General features: G+C 39.8%; 1 protein-coding gene across 2 annotated transcripts in view; it reads left to right on the forward strand.

Moving 5' to 3' along the window:
• The window catches only part of LOC122882695 (metabotropic glutamate receptor 4-like), a 179791-nt gene that overhangs the window by 33074 nt on the left and 120534 nt on the right, over positions 1-26183 (forward strand). For both annotated transcript variants that reach the window (XM_044210366.1, XM_044210365.1), the window contains exon 2: positions 18390-19380. In XM_044210366.1, the coding sequence (XP_044066301.1) occupies positions 18847-19380 (534 nt within the window). In that variant the 5' untranslated portion in view covers positions 18390-18846. The remainder of the gene's footprint in view (positions 1-18389; positions 19381-26183) is intronic.

Raw genomic sequence — 26183 nt, forward strand, 5'->3', positions numbered from 1 at the left:
CCTTCAGAAAACTGTGATAAACCAACCACTTTGCTGTAGGCCATGTGTAGGATCACAGATGTATCATCATATAAAGACTCCGTGACAGCAGATGAAAAAAGTCTTGTTTTAATCAGTGGAAAATGGATTGCTGCAGATTCAGAAATTGCACAATTATGTGTGTAATGCAGGAGCATGCACATACAAACTCTACACACAGGCATTCTCTATTAGGCTTGTAACAAACCATTAATATTTATCTAGCCCACACTTCCCTGGACAGTGATCTTAACTTCCGATCAGTCTTTTTAAAAAGAGCCCATGTTGTTTTCTATGTTATCACTGAATTAGTAAGGAATATCCAAGGTGTCAGTTTTCTTTTCAACTGATATGTAGGAAAAAGAACAGAAATTAATTTGATGGAAAACTCATTTTCTATGTCATCATGTACCGCTAAGTATTTGCTGTAAAAATATGTAAGAAAGAAAAAAAATATGTATGTTTGAGGCTTATGTTATATTAAAAAATAGTTTAAACTTTTAAACATAACGTATTCTATTAGCTTTATGTTGTAGTGTAAGATGTCCTCTGACAAAACAATACATATTGGTATTTTTCCTTTCACTGCTCTAGTTAGTGGATTTGTACATTTCAAAAACTAGAAACTAAAAACTAGAAATGATAAAAAATTAACATTGATAATAGCTGATGCCCATTGATCATTTCAGTTCTCCCTTGGTCTAATAGACTCACTCACATTCAGTCAACAAGCTAGTGGTAAAAATGGGTAACAGGATTGCTATAAATTGTTATTTTAATTTGACCTGTTCTCTCTCATTATATTGCTTTCCCCACAGAAAGGGAATATAATGAATGTCAAAGAATACACTGAATGCCACTTTAATGAGAGGGGAATCCACAGAATTCACACACCAGACCAAATGTTAACACAAAACAAAACACACAGTGTTATAACTGCATTTTATTTACTTTTGTGTTAAAGCAGTAGGTTTGACATTTTGGGAAATACGCTTATTTGCTTTCTTGCGGAGAGTTAAAGGATCGAGACCACTTTCATGTCTGTTTGTTAAATATGAAGCAAGGAGCCAGGAGATGCTAGCTTAGCATAAAGACTGGAAGCAAGGGGAAACAGCTAGCTGTTTCCAGTCTTTATGCTAAACTAAGCTAACCAGCTGCTGGCTGTAGTTTCATGTTTACTATACAGACATTAGAGTGGTATCAATCTTTTCATCTAACTCTTGGCAAGAAAGTAAATCTCTCAAAATGTTGAACTATTCCTTGATGTATCTTTACAGTAATTTCACAGTATTAGCCTATATATAAAATGCGTTGTACCTTTCATTTGCATAACTCAACAAATAATATTTACATTTAGATAAAAAAATCATCATGGGACCCTAGTTGGCTAATCTGACCGAGGACCTTTATCACATGTCATCCCTTGTCTCTCTCCCAGGGTTTCCTGTGTCTTAAACTTTGGTTAATAAAGATAAAAATGACAAAAACAAATTTACACATTAAAAATAAATCTCATCCCCTGAAATGTAGGTACTATCAGAAGGGTGAGCCTTTACACCCATTTCATGTCTAATCAACATCCACTGAGAGTTCTGGCTCATTAAACAGGCTCTTTGTGCTGGCATTAATAATGCAGAGGCAATGTGAGAGCCGTGATGTGCTCAAAGACCTGCCATCTCGTTAATGCACCATTAATCACACAGGTTAAGACAACAGCCTTGGGGGTAGTTGACCCCCCCCCTCTTTAAGGGGTGCGGTCAGAAAACTAGGCACCTGTTTGTTCTCCTCATCCCAGACACTCATTGAATCCACCTGGAACGCCCCAGACAGGGTACTGGGTGATACAACAGAGAGAAAAATGCAATCAGATAATAGAAGCGTTTAAATATGAATTAAATATGTATGTATGTCCTTTGTGTATGGCACATTATTTCCATTTGAAGCTTGCAGTGGTAAAGTACCAAGGTGATCTTGACAACATTTGGGTAGAAAACTAGTACCTTGAGAAGAGTGCATTAAGAAAAGAACAGGGTGTTCATGAAAGTGTGTATGTGTATAATCCTTAACATGGCACCTGTTTTTGTTTCACTTAGAATTATGCTGTCACTCCCATATGAAAATGAAGGCGCACATCCTCAGAGTGAGCTTACATCATTGAACATTTACTGTACAGTATGCTATAGTACTGAAGTATTTTCAGTGTGACTAAAAAATCAATTCTACAGAAATAGTTCAACACTAAAGAGGGTTTTACTGTGACTATTATGTATTTGACTGCTGCTTCCAATGATTTCAAAATATAAAGTGACTGAATGAACATAGGGGTAGAAGTAATCATAAGAGATGAGAAAGTGACCTGAATCATCTTGACTTCACCCACATGGGCATTGCCACACTTTATCTGACTACATTTCCCTCAACTGGGGATAGACTGCTAGTTTGAAGGCTTTTCCAACTCACTCCTATTTCCTTTTCCTCCCACCTGCTTCTTGAACTGAAATCAATGTTCCAGCCCTTTCATCCTCTCTGCAGATTGCCTCAACCAGGGCAGAGTCTATCAGGCACCACCAGACTGACATTTTCCTCTAGCTGCGGCACCTACGGGGGACTCCATAACTGACTCAGCCCCCCTAGGGACGGATAATCCAAGGCTAAAACCCCCAGATTCTGTGATTAATGATATGTCTACTGGTTGTGACCCTTGTTCTCTTGCTGTGATGCCTCATGTCAAGCCCAGGGAGCTTTGGAGAGCTGACAAGGGAGACCTGTACAATTATGCAGTGACACAGCAAAGCAGCCCCCTGGCAAACATGAGACAGAGCTTGACAGGACCTTTATTAGCAACAAGACATGCAGTGCATATACAGTACAGTATACTAAAAAACAAAGCCAGAGTGTAGCCACAGTAATTTATACACTGAGTCAGTGGTTTGCGGCGTTCACAAATAGGTTATATTTATTTAAAAAAGTGAACTCATGTCTCATCTGTATTACATATATGCATTCTGTATATAAGCACCCATATTTTGATAGTCGTCAGTAATGCGCATCACCTGGTTGTGCACATATGATTTGTCAGTCCATAGTATGTTCAGCTGCTATTCCAGCTTGTTAGAGGCGTTATTGTGCACTTGACACTGAAACAGGATTTAATGCTAAGCTTCCAATTGCTTTTACCAATGACTGCTGATTTCTTATATTCTTATTTAACTGTTGCTCAGAGGTATCTTTGTCTCTTTCTGCCCTTTCAATTGTCAGTCTGGTTGAACCATTGAACGGCATTTTGTTCTCCATATACAAAACTTTATTTTTTTTTGTAAACCCTTCATATAATCAAAATAACATCTATTTGTAAAGAGGACTTTCTACAACCTAAAAGCATGAAAGACCATTCAAAAATATATATTGCATCAAGCTTTTGTGGCAGGCAACTCCAAACTTTTGAGCAGTAGTGTATATGTGTCCTCATGCACTACTAGAGCACAAGATACAAACAAAACAGGGACCGGCTCATGGTCACATTGCTCCGTACCACTACTAGTGGTCAAAACGCCACAGGATATCTTTAATTTCCACATACTATGGACTAGTGGTGTTGTTGATTATACTATATTTGTGTGTCAAGTTTGCAAAGATATGCAGGTTAGGGGAACTGAAAACTCAAAACTGCCTGTAGGTTTGAATTTCAGTCTGAATGTACAGTATTTGTTTATAGAGGACTGTCAATCTGTCCACTGCACTTCCTACTCACTGCATACTAGGAAACACTTGACTATAACACTAATAGTCACTGTAATGGCTGTTTAACATTTAGGCACCAAAGGGCTTGTATATGTAGAAATGTTGATATTTTAAATACAGATTATTGAATATTTCACAACAATACTTTTAGGTGTGTTGCAGCTTGGCAAATAAGTTGTTTGCAAACTTCTGTGTTAAGTTGTTTTTCAAGGTTTTACTTTCAGACGTAGTAAGAGAAGTAAGTCAAAGGCTCCAGAGGGGCTGCTCAGTGACAAACAGCTAAAACTGTGAGTGTACTGTGCAGCGTCCAGCTGTGACTGTGTGCAACTGTGAGAGTATGCAGCAGCGCGTAGCTAAAAAAGAGCTTTCATGCTCAGCTAACCCACACACTCAGAAATACAGGAGAAGTACATTTTCATACTGAAAATGTTTCACCGATTTACCATAACAAGCATATAATGGGCCCAGATGTATATATTTTGATCCACCATGAAGGTACACAGTAGGTGCTGATAGTTTTATGTGAACCATATCAGGCTGAAGGTACAGTTACCCGTTAGTTAGTTTAATATTATAAAGAGTACGGTCTAGACCTGCTCTATAGGAAAAGAGCAATGAGATAACTTCTGTTATGAATTGGCACTATATAAAGAAATTGAGTTGAATTAGTTAAGTCAGGACTGCGCACTGTTGAGACCCTGGTTCAATTCCTGGAGGTGGTGCTTCTGGCTAGGCTCCATTGAACACAACTGGCTGTGCTTCCAAGTGGGAAGATAAGTGAGGGATCATGTCCTGGAAACTGGTTTAGTCAATAGGCCCCAGTCTTCTTTTGTCCACACCCTTCACACACCAAGAGTGAGAGTTAGCAGTAATAACTTTATTCTACAAGATGAGAAAATTGGAAAAATGCAAAACTGATTTTCTTAGTACTGCCTGATAATTACACCATTGTTTACAGATACATTTTTTTCACTTGGGGTACATACTTGTTAAAAAAGGACTGCAAAATGTCTCCTTCAGATCATTATATCTGCAGGAACACTTTCATTGGTGCCCGACAAGGTACTCAGATTAAAAAGTTTCAGGCAGGCCCACACAGTTTAGAAACAGAAGGACCAAGATAAATGTTTGATAGAAAAGTCGGGGATAGTGATTCTGAAATCTTGTATAAATTTGAATACTCATCTCCTCCAAAGTCGAAAAATGAAAGTACTTGTTTCAAGTCTCATCATTTCACTCTTAAGCGGCTAATCTCCTAAATAAATTGACTTCAGTGCAAAACTAGACTAATAAACTGCTGTGCAATGAATTTATTCCAAATGCACCTTAGATTACCACACAGACAGCACCTGATGGGCTTAGTGATCAGCTTTTGTTTTTTTCTTCCAGAACCAAAAGATCAGTGTATCACTAGGAGGAATTATGCTCCAGTACTAATCTTCACCACAGCATCACCCAGTATCTAGCTGTCCCATATTTTACAAAGATATTCACACAAATCTTTTACATGATCCCTTTATGGATCAAAGTCTTTTTCAAAGCTTTCTTCTCTGAAAATCCCTATTGCTCAATCAGACACCTATTTCCGCTGAGGAGCCTCAAGTTAATGACCCTGTTTCTCATCTGGGCTCCTCCCTATTTTCCTCTGGCGTTGAGGGTGAATGCTTAATCTTCAGGGGAAGCTGTCAGAACATGATGAATGCTTGCAGTAGACTGGCTCTCAAAACCTGCATTAATTCTTAAGCACAATTACTCGAACAAAATTTTTTAATTCAGCTATGGAAGATGACTGCAGAGGCACACACAAGGCCTGGCAACTTGCATAGTGGTGTGCTGAAACAGTATTTTAGCATCTTTGAACACAGTCGGAGAGAGTTTTGTTGTAATGTCAAAGAGGGACATGAAACAGAGACCAAGACAGTTTTCACAAAAATGTTTTGCCTTGATCTTCAAGCACAGATGGCAGTGCTGTGGGGCTGCTAACCTGTCCAACTCATAGCTGTGGTTTGCAATCAATGTCCCATTCGTGCTCTGCCTCATCTCCTTCGATCCAAGAATTAACAAGACAGATGAAAGGAACAATTAGCAGGTCTCACACTTCTCTTAAAGTACTGCCTTACACAAAGTTAGCTTGGTTTATGCAAAGCTTTGTTACAAACAGAGGTTTGCATTCTCCCACTGTCTGCTGAGGTGAATTCCATGAAAGGGACAGAGGGGGAGAGATAAAGAGGACTAAGAAGGCTGCAATATAGCCTAGGGAGGGGTGAATAATTAATGGGTTGTATTTGATTGTAAAAACCCAAGATGCACACAGCAAGCCTGTAAATATGGATACTGCAGAGAGAGAGAGAGACACAGAGAGAGAGAGAGAGAATCATAGTATTTCAAAATTCAAATATGTCAAAGGACCCTGAATTTAAGGTGCCTCCTTTTATCCCTGTGAAAATGATGTTTGTGAGACAAAGACCTTGAAGTTTAGACACAAGGATTTAAGAGCAGCGAGACTATACAGGAAGAACCCTGAAATCAAATATGTTTCCTGCTGAAAGCCACAGAGGAGGCACAAGGCCTTGCCCAGAGTGTCTACTGTTACTGTGTATTGACATGGAAGACATACTTTGTATTTTATTGCAGACGGCGGGGGAGGGTAATGAGTCATCTCAGCCTCAAAGTTCTTCATTATAACAGCCTTTTTTGTGGTTATTAATGAATATGACGATGTCCAGTGGACACATTCAGAACATCTCCGAATTTTTTTAATATTACATTCTTATATTCATATTCGTTATATTGCTTTGTTCATTGTTACTATAGATTATTGTTGTTTGCTGTCATTGGTGCATTCCTATGATCTATGTGTTTATTTCAATTTCTGGCTGCAAAACGTAATTTTCTTTGGTATAAAGTTGAAGCTGAGTTGACCTCTCACTTAAGCCGACTGAGATAAGCCTAATCAAGATGTTAATACTGTATAGATATGACTGCAACTAATTATCATTTTTATGAACCACAGAATATTTGGCATTTTTCCTTTAAAAATGACTTAAATGATTAACAGATTATCAAAATTGTTGCAAATTAATTTTCTGTCAGGCGACTAATTGATTAATTGAACAATCGTTTCAACTCTAAATATATGAAGTATATCTTGCAACCAAGTAGCAGCATAAAATTATAAATAAATTGCAGAGTTGTAGTTTTCTAAGGAAAGACAACAGCATTTGAGTGTTCTACATTTATTCATGACAAAGAATAAAAAGCGGTGTGAGGATGTATTCTTGCATTAGGTCATGCTAATTTTGAGTATACAGTATATGGACTGTGTTAAGTGGCTTTGGACACTGAGCTCTGGTGAGATTGATGGGATGGCTGGACAGGCCATCATCACGTCTCATTTGGCCATTAACACCTTCAATCACTACAGCTGGCTGTCACAGATTCAAAGCTCCTAGAAAGGAGCGCCTATAAACTCTGAGGGCAGTTACTTCTCAGTCCTCAAACAGCCTCTGTAACAGAACAGGTCAGAGGCTTCTGATGGCAACCAGATTACAGCGGACAGGCCCTGTGGCTAAGCTCGGGGCCACTGTCACAAAGCCATGAGCTGGACCTGCTCTGAGAGATGTATGTATCGTGACTGACTTCAGTACTTCTTGAATTGAAAAGCTCTTGTAAGGTCAAGGTTTTAGATTTTGTGTTCACAAAGTCAAGTGAAGTGTATTTGCATAGCCGCTAAGCACAATTATGGCCTTGAAAGTCTTCATAATAACGTGATCATAAAACAGTAAATGAAAAGGAAAACCCCTCCACACCAACCTTAAACTGTCAACTGAGTACAGCGAATAACTGCTACGAAAACATCAATAAGGACAAAAAAAATATAAAGGAAGAGTCACAGAATGTGGACAACATCTTAAAGTTGCTTTTACTGCTTTTGTGGTTTGCTTCTATTCTGTGCACAGTAGGTAATACACAAATACTGTTTCTAAACTACTGTAACATTCATTTGACTGTAACAATCATCATGCACTATTTGCCTGCAGCGCTCTACTGTACCTCTCTAATGGTTTGCAAAACACTTTCTGCCAAGAATCCCAGAATATGGCTTGGAACAGGAAAAAAGAAACGTGGCAGATTTTAATAAGAGCGCACTGGCAACCCAATTAGCAATGAGGCAAAGCTTACAACCTAATACCCTTTGATTCACTGTTTGTATTCCTGTATTTAAGTCTCAGTTACACTCCTCTTGGCATACTCATAACATGCTCTTTCAGCCACACTCCAGCTGCCCAGCATGCACATTTGACAAGATGAAGAAGGGCAAAAAAATCACTTTTATAAAATCTTTAGTCTGGGGATTAAATCCATGTCATCAGACCAAAGGCTGGCTGGGAACCCTTTGAAGCTGGATAGACCCTTCTAAGAAGGGATGAATGGCAAAATAGAGGATAGATTTCAGTGTTTGGCAGATAGCATTAAGCAAGCTGAGCTCGGCAGTCTAGTTTTTTAGTAATGATACCACAAAAAAGGAAAGATGACAACGTGAGGAAGTGAGTGTGCCTGAAAGGGTACTGGTTGTGATTTTGACAGGGACCTTTGATATGAGCTCAGGAGTGCCAAAGAGTCTGTGGCCTGATGGTCCAGCAGCTAAACATCAATCTACCGTTGACCAACATAGTGTACCATGGAGTCACTGTACCACAATACAATGCAATCTGTGAGAACATCTTGTCCACAGAAGTCTGATCAAAGGAAATAATTGTGGAAAAGAAATGCAGGTTTCATCATTTTTGGGATGGTATACATTACCACAACTATTTTAGTGCAACCCTGTTTCCGTAAGAATTACATTTAAAAGACCACTAAAGTTTTTTGCCTATATGTTTTAGAGGAATTATAGAATAATTGGAATAATAATAAATAATATCTGCATGGATTATGTTCACTGGCAAAGTCTTTTTTTGCAGTCCATGAAGTGCTATGTTCTTCTGCCAGAAGTTGTTGGAAGGTGGGCATACAAAGCTTGTGACCTTGGATGGCTGAGACCGGGGTTTGTATCCCACCGGTGGTTAGGTTTAGTTTACAAAACCACTGGATTAAGGCAAGCAGTAACCTCCGGGCTGAAAAATGAAGCTCCTCAAATGGCCTATTGAGGCTGGCTCCAAATGCGAGTCAATCCCCATTGCGCCCCATGTTAAAATGCCCATCTTTGCAGCAGAAAGAAACATGTTTACAGCCTGGTACTATAGCTAATTTCACCCTTCATGACTACTGTGATTTTTTTTATAACCCACCCATTTAAATTATACTGATTGCAAGGTAAAGCGGTGAAAACATTCTAAATATGAGTATCTGAGTAGGTTGCTTTGCTTCCGTGCCAGGAGACAGGATTACTGGCATGGAAGCAAAGCAACCTACTGCTGTGGACGGGGTCAGCAGCAAAACGTATTTTAGCCACCTAAAAAAAGGCCCACCTAAAAAAATCTATATCTGTTTAAGTGTACACTATATTTAGAAACGGGGGGTGTGCCAACCGCCATCTACTGTAGGTAATACACTGACTATGGATAAATACCTCATACAACCCCACTTCAAAAAATCCGAATTATCCCTTTAATATTGATTACTGAAACATTGATAGGTTTTAGATTCTCAATTGTGAATATTTGCTACGTCTTATGTGATGGTAAACTGAACACATAATGGATTTTATTCTGTTTTTCACTATTTTCCACACAGTGAAAACAATTGTTGCAGGCCTACATGCGTTAGTTGCAAGCGGACATTGTAGGAAAACCTATTTAAATACCTTGTCAGTAAATGGTTAGCTGATATGTTCAGTATTATAGTACATTTTGCGACTCTTAGATATGTTCATTATGTTCCCTATGTTGAAAAAAAAGCTTAATACGAGTAGCACTATGTTTCTTTCAAAATGTATCTCCTGTTTCAAATTAGTTGTGAATGAAGGTAATTTCCCAGAGACAGAGTTGTTTATTGGAAGTTGGACCTAAATCAGGCTATGAAGTTAATTATAGTACATACGTATTTATCTTCTTTCTCCAGAACAGCAAGTCTCTATGCTCTTTTTTAGCCACCATTTTCTCCAGTCCAGCTGTCCAGTGCAACCACGTTTTTAGTGTTTGCCACTGAGCAGCTCAGCAACTTAATCTCTAATTTTATTGTCCCCAAAAGGGGCAATTAGTTTTGCAGCAAAGGTTACATCACAAAACACTACTGACAACAAACCAATTATACCAGGTGTTCTAGAAACAGTAAAATAAAAGATATATAGACAGGACCATTAAAAATAAATAAAAATCACTAGAAGCCATGATCTTGATGAAAAAGGAAACAGTAAAACTGATAAATATGGCAATAAAGCAATGAATATAACAGGGTAAAAATCCTAAGAGTTCAGCTGAGCTCTTGCACAGAGGACGAATGAAACAGCTCTGATGCGCTTTGCTCTGTGCAGTGGGAGAGAAACGTGTTATTAAGGCCCTGCTGCTGTGACCTCCTGACACTCATTCAAATCACTCAGGGTGCGCTCCATTTGGCCTTGCCAGCATGCCACATGCTGTGTAGTGACAGGGGTGGGAAAGCCATTTAGGAGTACAAATGGCAGTATTACATTGAATCCCTATCGGCTGACAATCAAACAAAATTATTAAACAGTGGCAGGTAGTGCTGCTAAAGCTGTGGGAACACTTCTTGGGGGAAACGAGTTGCATTAAGTATCAGATAAATATCATAAAGGTAGGGCAACATATTAAAATGTTGTAGCACTGTCTATAAAGCTACAGGCAACCATGATTGATGTCAAATTGTACATTCATCTTTGGGCAACTTGCAAATATTGGCAAAGATACTAATTTCTAATTTGGATTCAACCGTGTGAAATTAATGTGTTTACCAGTCTCCAGCGTTTGCCATTGTTTGCTTCACATGGAACTGCCATTGTTTCAGGCCGTCATTTTGTGTGGAAACCACACCCATTTGGCACAAGCCAGCATTGTGCCAGTAGGGTTTGGAGCTCACCCTACGTTTTCTGAAAACACCATATATCAGAAAGTGATGCACGATTATCTCCACAAATGACAGTGCCAGTGAAAATGAGGTCCAGGTGTTCAACAGTGAAATCATGGCAGGGATGCAGAGCTGTGCCTCTTTCAATTGATAGAACCAAGTTTGCCTGCTTTTACCAGGAAGTAAATCTTTGGTCCAGAGGAAAAAGTAGACATAACAACTGAGTTCTAGCAGCTGAAACAGACACAGTCACTGTAAACAGATTGCCTCCCGCCATGATTGTCCTGTTGAACACTTGGACCTCATTTTAAACTGGGACTTTGTTTGGTGGAGACAATCATACATCACTTTCTGCTTTTTAGAGTTTTAGAAGATTTGAGCTTCTAATGCTTTCTTTCTTCCTTTTTAAATAATGTTGCTTTTGAGTCCTTCAGGAACAGTCAGCTCCCCTCTGCATCCCATGTAAAGGAACACAGAAGAGAAGTGAATGGTGTTCTCATGATAAAAAATCCACTTTACCCATTCAAGCATGCCTCAACATTGAAACCCTCTTTGACAGGATGGCAGCAACCGGAGGGATGCAGTATTCATAGCTTCTGTCTACAGGAGCGCAGATAAACCCGGGCTATACTTAGAAGCTCAATGTGTGATTTGAAATATGTGATTCCTCACAAATACGCCTTTGCCTCCATATTGTCATCACTGAGGGAGGTGCACTGGGAGCATTTGCTTTCTGTGACAAAACTATCTCCCCTGCACACTCTGAAATGTGCTTAGTACTGTAAGCCAGCTATTACTTGACTATTAGGATGCTGCTCTTGGGGAGAGATTTATTGTGATTCAGAGAGTGCTTTACATGGCAGCTGCCACAGTCTTTCTTCATTTGATTTCTGTGCAGCAGACAAGAAATGTTTCATTGTTGTGATCAAGCTTGAAAGAAATTTGCCTGTTAGCCTTGTTGTTTCTTCAGACCTATAGCGACCTAATTTCCACTTTGTGTAGGAACTCCATAGGCGGAAATGTACTTAAAAGATGAAAGTGCCACCCAAGAATGTAAAATCATTTCTAAATAGTCTAAACCTCAGCCCTTACTGTGAAAAATAAATTCAAATATTAGTCGTTCCGCTCATTTCGACTTCATGAGTCATTCCTGTCTTTCTGATCCTTCATCTCCCATGCATGATAACAGTTTATTGATCTGCAGGATATAAGTGTCGTGGCACCATCTGGCTTGATCAGCTCGATCAGATGCATTCATTCTGACTTGGATGGAAACCTCGACAAATGAAATGCCACATGTGGAGCAACTGTGACAAACTGTCGCATGTTCAACATCTACATTATTATTGTAATGCAGTCTAATGCAGTTTAGACTGGTGAATCCATATTAGGGTTTCTTTCTGAGTCATGGTTCACCACAAAGCAAACAAGCATTTAAATGAACACAATATAGCATAATGACATAATTAATTTTTTGGTTAGTTGCTACTTGAGCCTAGTTTTTGAATAAAAAGCATTATACTGTAGCTGAATCTTCATACTGTCCACTCCTTAGCCTGTCTCATTTGGCACATATAGGACATTCTGATTCAAGCACTACTGTGCCTTGCTCCTCAACAGCTCAACGCTCAAATGGTGCTTTTGTGTGTTGATGTTGTAAACTGTAACGCGACATGAAAAATTAGTTCAAGCAAAGTGGGACACACACAAAGCCTCAGCTAGTGCCTCTTGTTCATTGCTTCATTGCCTCTCATACACATACATTTCTTATCTTTCTCTCTCTCAAAAAAAAAGTCTGTCATGAATTAGAAATAAAGGAACAACAGGACAAAGTAATATCTATCCTCCACCCCTATGATTCTTCTACCAATAACTGTGCATATGTTGGCAGATCCTTTAAGGATTTAGCCATGAATAATTAACATTTTACATACATGCAGTGGGGAGGAGACATGATTTAAAACTGCATATAGTGGAAATTATGCCATGTAGCATAGAATCTGTATAAAGAGGTATTTAACTGCTGCAACACTGCATCCAACCAACAGTTCTATTCTGGGATTAATTAATTTAATAATTAATCATCCTGATCTATAGAGGCAATAATGGGGTTCCAGCTGAGAGGAAGATATTTGTTCAAACAGCGTATATTGCTGTTCATACACAGAAGCAGCCTGTATTATAAGATTTGTTAAAAAGGAAACCTGAATCACATTTGGGATAATTTTCAGTAAGAAAGACACCATTTGATTAGAAATGTACAGTATAAACACAAAAGAAACAGGCTTGTGAATCTTTAATATCATTATTATGCCTCTATGACCTCTTTAAAGAGTTGTTTTGTCCCATTCTGCATTTTCTGTTTAACGATCTCCACAGAAGTCTTGAATCATCTTCCCTGTTAGCCCAGGGCAGTAACACAGACTGTTTGTTAATGGAATCTGCATTTTGCATGAAGAAAGTGTTAATGAGCAAATGTGAGTCGGCCCAAATATATCCAGCACTGGTGGAGCGAGCTAATGGACAGTGTCCTGGAGAGGGGGGAGAGGGTAATGGAGAAAAGGGGAATTAGCTTTGAGGTGAGAATCTGACGTCTTGTATGGAGATGGGATGAATGCAGATAGCCTGATATATAGAGTTACAAAGCATGTAATGAAGCTTTGTGCACACTCTCCTCTGCTTTTCATTTCTTTCAAGGACTTTATAAGTCCCGTACCCTTGTACGCTTGTTTTTTGTCTTCACTGCCTTGAATCTGACTCATCATACAGGGAACGTTTCACACAGAATTAATGTGACACTGACTCAGAATGTGATGCATCCGCAGTGATTTGTGTAACATTTGCCACAAAGGTTACTCTGTACTCTTAAAAGAAAACTATGTTGCATCTGAGGTCATCTTATTGTCTAGCACAGGGGTTTTCAAACTGTGAGGTGCAGGAGAGGTGCAGAGGGGGGAGACGGGAGGCAAAGATACTGCATGAAAGGCAATTAAGATATTAAATCCCTTAGAGCCAGATCGCCGCGATTTGTATCAAAATTCGTACCCCTTCTCTGAGTCACAACTCAGTCAAATCTGGACACACAGACATGATACACATATCTTTAGATTCAGTGTTAGGATATCACTATTTCCACTGTCTATCGCAAATAAACATCCATAAATCCTCTAGAGTAGATGGTGTGTTGAAAACCTCTGCTCCAGCAAAATTGAAGCCTCTCCACCACACACACATACACAGCAGATCCTAATGTGATAATTCCATCCATGGAATTTACTATTTGCATGTACAGTAAATCCAAAAAATATCATTTACACATATAAACATGGTTACAAGACACTTCTAACATGCTGTAAACTTTATTCCATTACATTCTCTCCTCCTACAATATAATGAGGTGTAGATAACGTGCATTCTTCCTTAATACCATAGCCAGTAAGTCACTGCTTTTAGAGGATCTGTCACTCCTTTCCTTGGCAACGAAGACAGGCTTTTTCCCACTGTCTTTATTGTCTAAAAACAAATGTCACAGTCATCGGTTTGACGCCAATAATAGTCAAGCTCCTGTTTCTTTTGTATTTCAGCAGAAACTGACACAGAAACTGTCTATGTCACAAAAAAATGATACCAAGGCAACTGAACATTAAAATTGTCTCCTCTGATGGATTTCTGGAATTTTAAAATGAGACAACAATGTTAAAATGACAATTACTTTAAAACAGCTGTGCATTAAGTCATGAGAAGCTGCTACAACAATTTCTACTCTATTCAGCCCTCCTTTTTTCTCATATGCAGGTGAACTTATATAATACCTGATTTACAATTAAAAATCATATCATGTGAGTGAACATGATGGAAATATAAGTAACAAATCTGAAGATACAAAACACATTTATGTATTCTAGCAGACCAGCAGACATACATGCAGGCAGTGTAACACTAAGTATCTCCATTCTCCACTGTGATCATATTGGTCTTTTGGGCCTAAGTATCTCCTCTGCTGAAGCATAACGGCCAAAACAGCAGTTCCCTGTCGGATTAGGACGTCACTGTCAGATGGCCCCAGCTTCACTCTGACAGACCTATTAGCAGGACGCATGTCATTGTGAGGCTTTGCAGAGACGACAGGATGTAAAACCGAGGGGTGTGTCTTGCTGTATTTTTTTGGTGCTTTTCAGAGTATAGAGAGAATGAATAAAACTCAAAACATGACACCATCAAATAATTTAAAAAAAGGCTGTAGTAGTTACACTTGTAGCACCAGTATTTTCTGGACAGATTATTAAAGCTTCATAGCTTTACACATTGTTAGATCATTGTGGGTGCAGATATCCGCTACCGGACCTGTGGGTCATTGCTTGGTTCAAGTGTTAAAGCTTTTCTAGTATTCATCAAAATTCTTGTTGAATAGGAGACACTAACTAAGCAATTCAAGACATTTACTGTTGTTGCTTGTGTAAACACCTATAAAACAATATACACACACAAACAATAGCTGAAATGTTATTCAGTTGCTAATCATTGGCCGAGTTGCCTCAGAGGCAGTCTGGCTTGGTGGGAGTTTGCTTGTCATTCTGCCTTGGTGGTGGCTCATAGCCAAAGGCTGATTCAAAATTTAGAAGATTGCTGTCGGCAATCTTTGATCATTTGGCGGAGAAAAGATTAATACTTTTCTGAACTGTTTCAGAGGCAGTTCTTATGTGTCCCTTCATTTAAGCATTTACTCTTTTTCCAGCTCTCCAATACTTAGTTAAATCCCCAAGAGCAACTCCCTAGTGGGCATTAAACTATTCCATGCTTGTAACAAATTTGAGTAAATTGCACTCAGTTAAGATGTCAGAGCAGTAGGGCTGCTGAAAAATAGCCTTTATTTAAAAAAAGACATACACCTAATTGCTCTGGAAACAATTAGCAAGATAATCATGAAGTATTCTTTCTCCACAACTGTCATTTGATGCCATATAATATGATGCTTTATTTGATTTATCATTGACTTTTTAAGAGAGAATAACCTAAAGTCACTGCTTACCCCATGCTCACCCACACGCTGACCCTCACTTGCCTTCAATCCAATTTAAAGTGCAAAACATTTTGTAAATTAACTTAACATTTGTGAGATGCTAACTGGTCAGATAGCTTTATCGGCTATTTACTGTTGAAAATCTGATTAATTTGCCCTACAATGTAAACAAATAGATTTTAATAGTGATTGATTTCAATTTAATGAATGGTTCCCACTCACTCAACCACGTGAATGCACACAAATGCTGACAAAAAGGCATCCTTATCTCATAAATTCTAAAGTAAGTAAAAAGTAAGTAAATAAAGCAGTAAATACTATAAAAGTTTATTCAGCTCTGTCAGCCATCAGTGTGGCAGTGCACAGAGCAGCGGGGGACTGTGGTCGAGTGCAGAGGAAGCTGGAGTTCCTCCTCATCATAGTGAGGGAAGACGGTTGCTGTGTGGATTCTGCAATTTCCCCAAACTCCCGCTCTCTGCAGACAGCTGATGTTTATCTGCTCTGCCCATCTGGCCCTTGTGACTAAACATCTGGTAAAGCTGCCACTGTGCATACAGTGTTTCACAGAGTGATGACAGTGAAAGGGCACTGCTGTCCACCCCTTCCAAAAAGATCTCGAGAGGCAGGGAGGACTTCATCTCTGAGATGTCAAGGCTTATTCCTAAAACCTGACTCAATTACCAGAGTTCTGTCCAGCAGTCAAGATGGTGCTCTGTAATTATCACGATTGTGGCTTTATTAGTTTGTAATCACAATGATAAAGGATAAGCTGATTTGAAATAAGAAGCTAATTCCTTGCCTGCAGCTTTTCTCTTTAATTTTCAGCTTTAGATTATGATCTCATTGAAAATCTCATACAACATTATTACCAATGCCCACAAAGAGAAATGCAATCATCAAATTAAAAAGCTATTTTCGGGCCACCCATGCTGCAAATCTTTTCAAAGTAAAGCATAGAGTGCTCTGGAGAATCATTACGGTCATACAACATGGACCATTTTCCTTCCAAATGGTGCTTTTGTAAAAAATGTCTGTTAATGGTGGTTAAAAAGCAGGTGTCGCTCCATCATCATTACCCAGGCACCCCTTTGAGCATATGCAGCAGTTTTCCTTTCTACCTGTTTGTCTGTTTTCAACTCTTTTACAAAAGGCCAAGCCAGCGTATAGCCACCCTTTCCTCTTCCTTCTCTTCTAGGCTTTCCCCTAGAATGAGATGTTTTGCAGCGACTGGTAGGCATTCATCCATTATGGATGCTGTGTTTTAGGGGGATGATCTGTGCAGGATGATATAAATATCTCCTTTTGGTTCCCAGCAGGATGGGAGAAGCAGCACAAGACAGGCCACTGTGTAGTGTTAGAGCAGGGCATCTGTATTATTTGATTTGATGTAAAAAGTAAAAGAAAGCAAAGATGCACATGTGACTAGCAGACGTGAAAGCTGAGTCATGGCAAATCTCTTGACACCTCCACTTTAATGAGATAGTTCTACAAATATGTACTCAATATTAGAGAAAAAGATAGTTATAAAAAAGAGCCATTATTGCCAGCCACTTCACCTTCATCCCCATGAATATTACAAAATATCACTGCTCCACAGTTATGGGTTTGACAGCTGCTGCAATGTAGCACAACTTTCTGATCCTGAGTGAGTTTTTGCCCTTTGTGTCCTCTGTTACAGGCTGCACCACAGTGGGAGGCTTAATGTTAGCATACAAAAGCAGCATGAAGTAAAGCCTAACAGATATGTGTGTGTGATGGTCAATTGAGGGGGCTAAAGGCCTCTTCCACTGTGTCCAGATTCACTGCTCTATTAGTCTGGCAATGTGGAGGAAGCCAGCCTACTGTTGAGAGAACGTACACACACATATAGAGTACCCAGCACCACTGTTGATACAAGGGGTCGGAGAGACACAGAGGGATCAGATGTACAAAGAGCAGATATGTTCATAACTTGAGGAATATTGTTTCTTTGATTATCAGAATCCTATGCTCTTAATTTAGCACTATATTTCATAACCTTTTGGTAAAACACTCTGGAGAGAATCTACATGAGCAGAGAAGTGTGCGGTTATGAAGTCGATGGAGCAGTGCCAAGCAGCAGCGAATCAGTTATGCTCAAGGCACATAGAAATAATTCATTGCATTGCTCTGAAAGCAGTTGAGGCATGGGTGCAACACAGAACAGATTTCCTGTGCAGAGTGCTGGGTCCAGGTATTATTTCTGCTTGAATTTTAGGATCCCGAAACTAGTTTGGATTTCCAACTGTCCAATGCAAATGTGCTGTGTAGTTCTGAATATGATTCAGCCAATTAAAATATGGATAGCATGACATAGCAGCTTGTCTCCCATCCACTGACTTAAGTAGGGCTCTATGGGAGATTCCGCAATGGAGGAAAAAACCTCCACTGTGTTGGAGACTAATGCAAACCAAACCCCCTGCATAAACACATCGGAAAATCTATTGTTGATTAGATCAATGCGATTCAATTTCATCTTTCACTTTCCTTTTTTTAGGGTAGAAAATACAGAGTTGGTCTTTTTGTTGTTTCCTTAGTGTCTGACACCTCTCCTCTCCTTTTGCAGGAGCCTGCTGTGGAACCCACTTGTTCCTCTCGTGACTTTCTGCCTGCTTGAAGGACCAAGAGGAGAACTAAATGCACCAGAGCGATTCTGGAGAAGCAGAGAAGAAAGGCTAACTTCCCATTTTTGTTCTTGCCTTACGAGAACGCTCTCTGTGGACTCCTGTCACAGCTCACCCTGTACTGTTTAGTTACTGCATGTAGTCACCACTCTCAGGTGCAGGAAAAGAGTGAAACACAAAGAGGAAAGAAGAGAGAGAGAAAGGCTGCATAATTATTATTACAGAGTTTGTGTCAGAGCTTGAAACCATGAGAAGAGGCTTCTGAAGACGACTGTGCTCTGAAAAACATTGCGGCTTACCTTCAGGACATTTGTACGCGTGTGTGGGTATATGTGTGCACACCGCTTTCATTTTCAAAGGACTTGAATTTGTATTTGGATGCGGATTTAGCCTTTCATTATGACTCTACGAGGAGGTTTTGAGAGAGCGTGGATTGGCTGCCACAGAGGTGTCTGCTGCTGGGTGTTGCTGCTGGCTTATTATTTCTTCATCGCCTCGGCAGCCAAACCCAAAATGCCAGGCCACACACACCTCAATTCAATACGCATTGATGGGGACATTTCTCTGGGTGGGTTGTTCCCAGTACATGCAAGGGGAAACGATGGCAAAGCCTGTGGGGAGCTGAAGAAGGAGAAAGGGATTCATAGGCTAGAGGCCATGTTATTTGCCCTGGATCGTATCAATAATGACAATGAGCTGCTGCCTAATATCACTCTGGGGGCACGTATCCTGGACACCTGCTCCCGGGACACCCATGCTCTGGAACAGTCACTGACATTTGTTCAGGCACTGATTGAGAAAGACTCAACTGATGTCAAGTGTCTCAGCGGAGGGCCGCCCATTATCACTAAGCCTGAGAGAGTGGTGGGAGTGATTGGTGCATCTGCCAGCTCTGTGTCAATCATGGTAGCCAACATTTTGCGTCTCTTCAAGGTCAGTTTCTCCCACAACATCTACGTCTTACTTTACTTTCTTCAGTATCTTTGTGATCATGGTTGCAGAGCATGGATATATCATAGAATTCCCTACAGCATATTCTCTACAATATACAACTTACATCATGTCAATATCATCACACTGTTAGCGAAGTTCACTTTAATGGAATAAAGATGGACACACTAGTACATACACTCAGTTTTATTGGGCATTTCCCAGTCTGTGTTCTTATTGCCTTTCTTTTAACCTTTTTTATTTTCCTCAGAAGCGTAAATCGCATTTTTCCCACTGTCCAGAAAACTGTGTTGATCATTACACTATAATTCTCCTCACTAATGACACTAATTTGCCAAGAGTCCTTGTGTTGCCTTCTTAGAATTAATTTGGGGAAGCCATGCATGGCACCATGAGCTCATTGCACTTGAATAAAGTGCATAAAATGAGCTTCTGCATTGTGTTGGCTCACCAGATGCAAATATAATGTGCAAGTGAGAGCAAACGATAAACAATATACATATGACAGGACTTTTATAATACCTGCTCAGTGCTGTCAAACCAAACTACAGGCCACAACCAAACTAATGAGCATAAAGACTGTGTCTTTTTTTTCATAATATCCCAATATTCATGCTGACTAGCTGCAATAAGAAGACAGTGGTTATGTATTGTAACCCTTGCTTTATGAATACAAGTGAGGACCTCTTATTGTTTTTATATTGAATTGAATTGAATTATGGGCTCTTTAGGCTTGACAAACTTGTTTTTATGAATCAGTTGACTTACAGTTTGCATGTATGTGCCCAGTCCATCAGTATGAATCTGATTAATATATAAATGGCCTTACTTTCCCTGTTTCTCATCCATTTAGCTTTTAGCGACTAGTGAAGTGGCAGAGTATACGGCTAGAGCTTCCATTGGTGTTCCAATAGCAAGAAATAGCTAGCCATGTTCTATTTATACAGGCTTCATCTTTTAAAAGGGCCAGATAGAAGATGAGGCCTGAATCACCTGCTGTGACATTGATTCAACAATGTCTCACCTGTCTGCAGCAATTCTGGGGCCGACTAACTGCTCAGCAGAGGGCAAGAGGGTGAATAGTGCAATATGCCACGTCACAAGCTTGATTGACAAGTCAGCCAGAATAAATACTGCACTCCTACATCCTTGCTGCTTTTTTAGAAAGTGGTGGATGAACTACCTGACACAAGGCTGGCCTCCGTATCCAGCCATCACAAGCCCTAGTCCTCTACATCCACAAGTACAGACCTGTCACATAACTTTCACCATCAGGGGAATGCACATTCTTATTGTCCTTACCACTGAGCAAAAAGGAGGTTGGTGACATATCTCACATAGGAACTGTCGCATTGATCAGCACTGTCGAAGTAAGCAGTAGTCTGCCTACAAACATAGGTTGGTCAGTACACTGTCCCAGCACTCTATATGGCACATGCCAACATCCTTGCAGGACTCTTTGCACTAAGTCTGTGGTGGATGTTTCCACTGCAGGCCATCAACAACAACCAGTCCACAATCAGCCTTTCTGCTCAAGCAGAGTGTGGGAGACAGCAACACTGCTCAGAGAATCTTGACACATATGGACCTCTTCTTAGCACAGAGCACAGGGAGGAAGAGAGACATAAATACATCACCAAAAAGTGAGAAATAAACTACCTCATCCATGCCACCTTTACCTCCCTGCAGAAGACACAAGTTGCAGCAAAAAGAGTCCACACACAGGTCTCACGACACTGTTGAGCATGTATCCAGAGAGGATGACTGGCACACCTTATGCTGTTGCACAATTCTCCAAATGTTCCACCAAAATAGGCTGTTACTGCTGCCAGACTCCTTGTGGAGGGCACAGAAATCGCCAGAGGAGGGCCTGTCCACTCAGCGGGTTGTGAGACGTCTTCACACAGTTAATTGGCAAGCCTCTTTTTGAGCAGGATTTTGCCAGTGAGTTGTTGTGTGTTCCAAATAGCATGCCAAATCCTGCAGTGGGAACAAATTATTTAGTTTTTCCTCTTTTCTTCTCAAAAGGGCATTGAGCTGCTCCATCCAAGACTCAGAATGAGTTTTATGTGAGTATAGTGCTACTCAGATTCTGTAGGCTGAACAGCTTAGATGGACTGAAAGGGTGCGCAAATTATTCACCCTCTGGGCTGAGGTCAGAGCAAGCAGGGATCCTTTTTTGATAGACAATGGCCTTAGAGGTATCTGCCCAGTGGTCTTGAACAGCTTGCTTGACAGGGCCTTCAGCACAACGGGCAAATTCTAGAGAAACTCTAGAGTTTGTGCCTCAATTTCTTTACCTACAGTAGGAAGTTATCTTGGATGGTCACGCAAGCATTGAATGGCTTGTACCATCCTGGGTACAATCTTAGAATCTCCAGTCTGTTCTTGACATGATACAAGCACTGAGAGATACTAGGAGCATATCACAGCACTGATGCAGAATAATAAAAAAAACCACAGGGTCTTCAGTCTCTGCATGAACAGTTCACATCATTTTGGCTTTAAAAAGTATCATGTTTGTTTTGGAACATGGAAATGTCGTACGCCCAGAATAAACCATGGATGGTAAACAGGCAGGTTGGTCACAGTGGTGCTACTTGTATAGTATATACTGTATATATAAAAAATCTAACATGGAAAATCCACAATTGTCCCAACATTACACTAGGGTTTCTCCAGTTTGAATATGTAACACTGTGATAATGAATTGTACAACAACAATGAGTTGTCCAGCCTTTCTAAGGCTCAAGATGTTTGCAGCCATTTTTTAGAATCTGACAGACAAATGCTTCATCAGCTGTGTATGAAAAAGAGACACCTCACAGTGTGAACTGAAAATATTATATATAACAGGTCAGACTGACTTCCTCCTGGCTTGTCTTGTTCTCTCTTTCTTTTAAATTATTTCTTTGTCTAATGTTGGTTTTCAGAATGTTACACCGAATGCCAAGTAGATAGCATTCATTGCAAATAAAAAGCAAAACCAGTCACACTTCACAATATCAGTCACAATATCTTTAGATATTTATTCCTGTAGTATTTCAAATAAACATTGTAGAGAAATGGTAAGCTTTAAAAGCCTTTAATCAACTTATCTTCTGTTTTGCAGTCGACAAGCGGAACAATTTTTCATGAATCACACTGATAGGGAAACAAGACGCCATGGAAATGTGATTTGTATGGGGCCCAGATGTGGCCCCAGGTGAAAAGAATAATACTGGGTAATACTGGGTTTAATATTTTCAATAATATTAAGACTACACCGGGTCACAAGATGATAATGCATATGCATGAGGTAGACCCTGTACTTGTATTACAATTCATTGTAGTGAACCAGATGCATATCACTCCTTGTTTTAGTTAACTTGTGCCCTTGTTTCTATGTTTTTCTCTTCAAGATTTAATCGTCATGCAAACTAAATTAATAATGTAAACATGTTGATAAAATATTCCCACTGTGCTCAATTTAGCTCACCATCTCTACCATCCACCATCCTCTGCTTTACATAGTTGCATTATATTTGAATTTACTTGATTGCATGAGTTTGATTTAGTATAATTACCCTGTTAATTTTTAATTTTGTTCAGGTGATTTTTAGAATAATGAGGCATTTGAAGTAAAAATAATCAATTTGTTGATTACATTTTACTTTCAGTAAAACCATATTATTTTAAGGGTGACAGTGCTGCATTACTATTGCAAAAAACAAGAATGCACAACATATTTAGAGTCTATACCACTGTTTAAATGCAAACTAGAGGGATGTTACAGAGTATTGGACATTAAGTTGACGTTATAATTTTCTCTCAGCTCTGGTGGAAATGCTTGAACTTCTAGTGAGTTGGGAAAAAAACTATGCTCATTCTCTGGCAGTTGTCCAAAGGCAATGTGGGAAATGCAGGTAATCACTAACTGAACTAGAGGAAGATGAGTCAGGTTGAGGGAGAGTGGGTATACTCACAATAAAATAACTCATGGAACATTAACAGATACAGAATGTAAGAATAACCTAGGGTGGATTTTTCCTTTAAATAGTTATACTGTAAGCTTTCAATGTGGCCTTTTTGAACAAATACTATTTGAATTTCAGAGCGTAAAAGTCAGCAAGACCCATCAGAAACCACTCTGCTGCAATTAAACACAATCCTCTGTGCTTGCCTTAAGGATATTGACTAACAAGTAAAGCTAAGGTTGGACTCTCACACGGCTCGGCAAGTTCCGGCTCTTTTCTCTATCATTAAAGTCACATAAAACCATAAGAAGGACTCCCTTGAGTGACAGGGAGGGTTGCACTGCTCACCACTTCCCTCTAATAACTTCAAAAGTCGGGCTTGGCTTCTTTCAACCTATTTCTTTTCCTTACCTGAACTGCTGGGTTGAAACTAAACTCAAGATGATGATGACGGCGAGTCTCTTCTGCATATAATACACTTTCTAGATTGTTTTGTAGATAATCCAGAACTGGCTTCATACTTGCAATTGTTTTTCAGCTCCTTACTTTTAGGCTTTTCCTTATCCTGCTCATAGTCTTAGAGTGTCTGAGGGTGAAGTGTTTGCTCAGCAGTTCAGAGCAGGCAGGATACCGTCCCCATGGTGTGTCATGAATATTTTACTATATTGTTACGTAATTCACGCCCAGGGATTGAGGCTGAAAGCTCCCTCTCTGCATCCCTTCATCATTGGGTCCAGCTCTTGGCCTGTTCTCATCAGTTGGGTCTTTATACTGCTATATAAGCAGGAGCAAAGTGCACCAGAACTTGAGGTAATTAGTGGTTGGTTGCTTATGATACTCAAGACAGACTGAGTGTAATTAAAGCCTCAGGCTTTTGATTGTGTCTCTTACACTGACTGGCTTGGAGGGATATTGCTGTAGCAGTCAGAAACTGCAGGAGCATGCACTTGTGTTTCAGGTATCAAAGTTGACTTGCTGAGACAATCATAAGCTTTGACAAAGAGGGGGGTAGCTTGGGCAACTTCAACACAGCACCTCTCTAAATTAGGTACAAGCAGGCAGTCTGCAGCACTAAGCCTTTCCTCTGTGGAGGAGTGAGCTTGGAACTGTGGAGACAGATGGAGGGAGGAAAGCAGAGGTGGTAGTTAGGTATACTCTGAGCAGAAAGAAGAGGGTTAACTAGTTGCCTGTTGTGCTGTTTGTGAAGCAGAGACCTTGCATCCGCCTCTCCCTTCTCTCATTAGAGACAGAGGCAGAGGCCCTCAGGCACAGTGCCTTACTCCCCCTCAGTATTTCACTGTGTTGAGACAGGGCTCTTATTGGATTACCCCATCAGCCTACAGTGAAGATACACTGAAAGCTTTAGAAGCTATCAAACATATGCATGCATCTGCTTTTTACTTTCACTTGTTAAAGGGCAATCTATTAATCTAGCCATAAAGGTAGATACAACTTTCCATTACTGTCAGACCTGAATAAAAATTAAGCAGCATTAAAATAAAATGTTGCATGTAAACCATTGCTATGAAGCTATAGAGATACAGGTACATAGTGTAGCTAAGTTCCATTTTGAAGCCAATTTGACCTGTCCACTGAACAACAACAAGTAACAATGAGAATCCAAATGTGATTTCATTTTTGTGATCCAAAAATGAAACTGCATTAATCAGTTTTGTTATGACCCAACTAGTTGGTAGCCATAAAACATAAAGTTGTGATTATGTTAGCACATTAATCATAACAACTTTATGTTTTATTTATTATTATTTACACATCCTGCAGATGCAGAGCAACATTAGCATTCATTTGGAGTCATGTTTACTGGTGACCTGACAAATGTAAGTCTCCTTTTAACTCAGTTTTGTTCTCCACCAACGCCTGAGAGAAATATTTGGCTCTTTAGTTGCTGAATGCTCCACTATGTTCACCAGCAAGTTGCTAACTCTGCTGTTTTGTGCTGGGCAAGATTTACCATAAAGTGAGTTTATCAGAGCTTTTTAGCTGATTAGTTAATCAAAAAAGTAAAGTTGCGTGGCAGTAAAATCAAAACATCGGGCTAAAAGACGCTAAAGCTGGGCAAGACTGCAGAGTTTGGTGATCATTTTGTGAGTTTGTCACCACACGCAAACACTTGCACATTACAAATTAATTTGACCCATTACTCATAAAACTATTGATTAGTGCAGCTTTTAACTCTATATGATGTCTTCTAACATGTGGACTCCATCAGAAGTATGATGGTTCTGTAATGGCAAAGGTTCAACCACCTGACCTTTAAAGAGCAGTATAGTCAGATGTCCACTGACTCACAATAATAACAACATAAGTAGGGCACATTTTGTAGTAATTGTTGTCTTCAATGGGACTTACGTTCCTCAGAGTGTAGTACAGCTAGATATATGCTCTGACTTGTTAATGCTTTATCACACCTGGACAGTGCTCCAAAGGTGTGCCCTGTCACCTTCACAGAGCCACAACACTCTGGAACTGGGTGGTAATTGAGGAGAGAAAGGTCAGGACAGAAGAATTGAATCTGACTAAGCTCACTGCCGTTCTGTGCTAAATGTAATTTGGTCCACACTATGTTACATTAGTTCATTTATGTAGCCCATTCCCTGAAACCGACCCACCCACCCATGTACTCTCTGAAATCCCTACAAGCGGATAGTCCAACCAACACGAACGAACAGGGAAACGAATCAAACAATGCCTTTAAAACAAGCAGTGAGCAATTGTTTTCAGCATGTTCACAAACCAGTGGGCTTCCATGGTTTTATCTGTGCCCCTCCACTTGACTTTTACAACTGTGCAGACCGAATCCATGAAGCT

The sequence above is a fragment of the Siniperca chuatsi genome, linkage group LG10 (genome assembly GCF_020085105.1).
Source record: "Siniperca chuatsi isolate FFG_IHB_CAS linkage group LG10, ASM2008510v1, whole genome shotgun sequence".
In the NCBI taxonomy this organism is placed as follows: Eukaryota; Metazoa; Chordata; class Actinopteri; order Centrarchiformes; family Sinipercidae; genus Siniperca; species Siniperca chuatsi.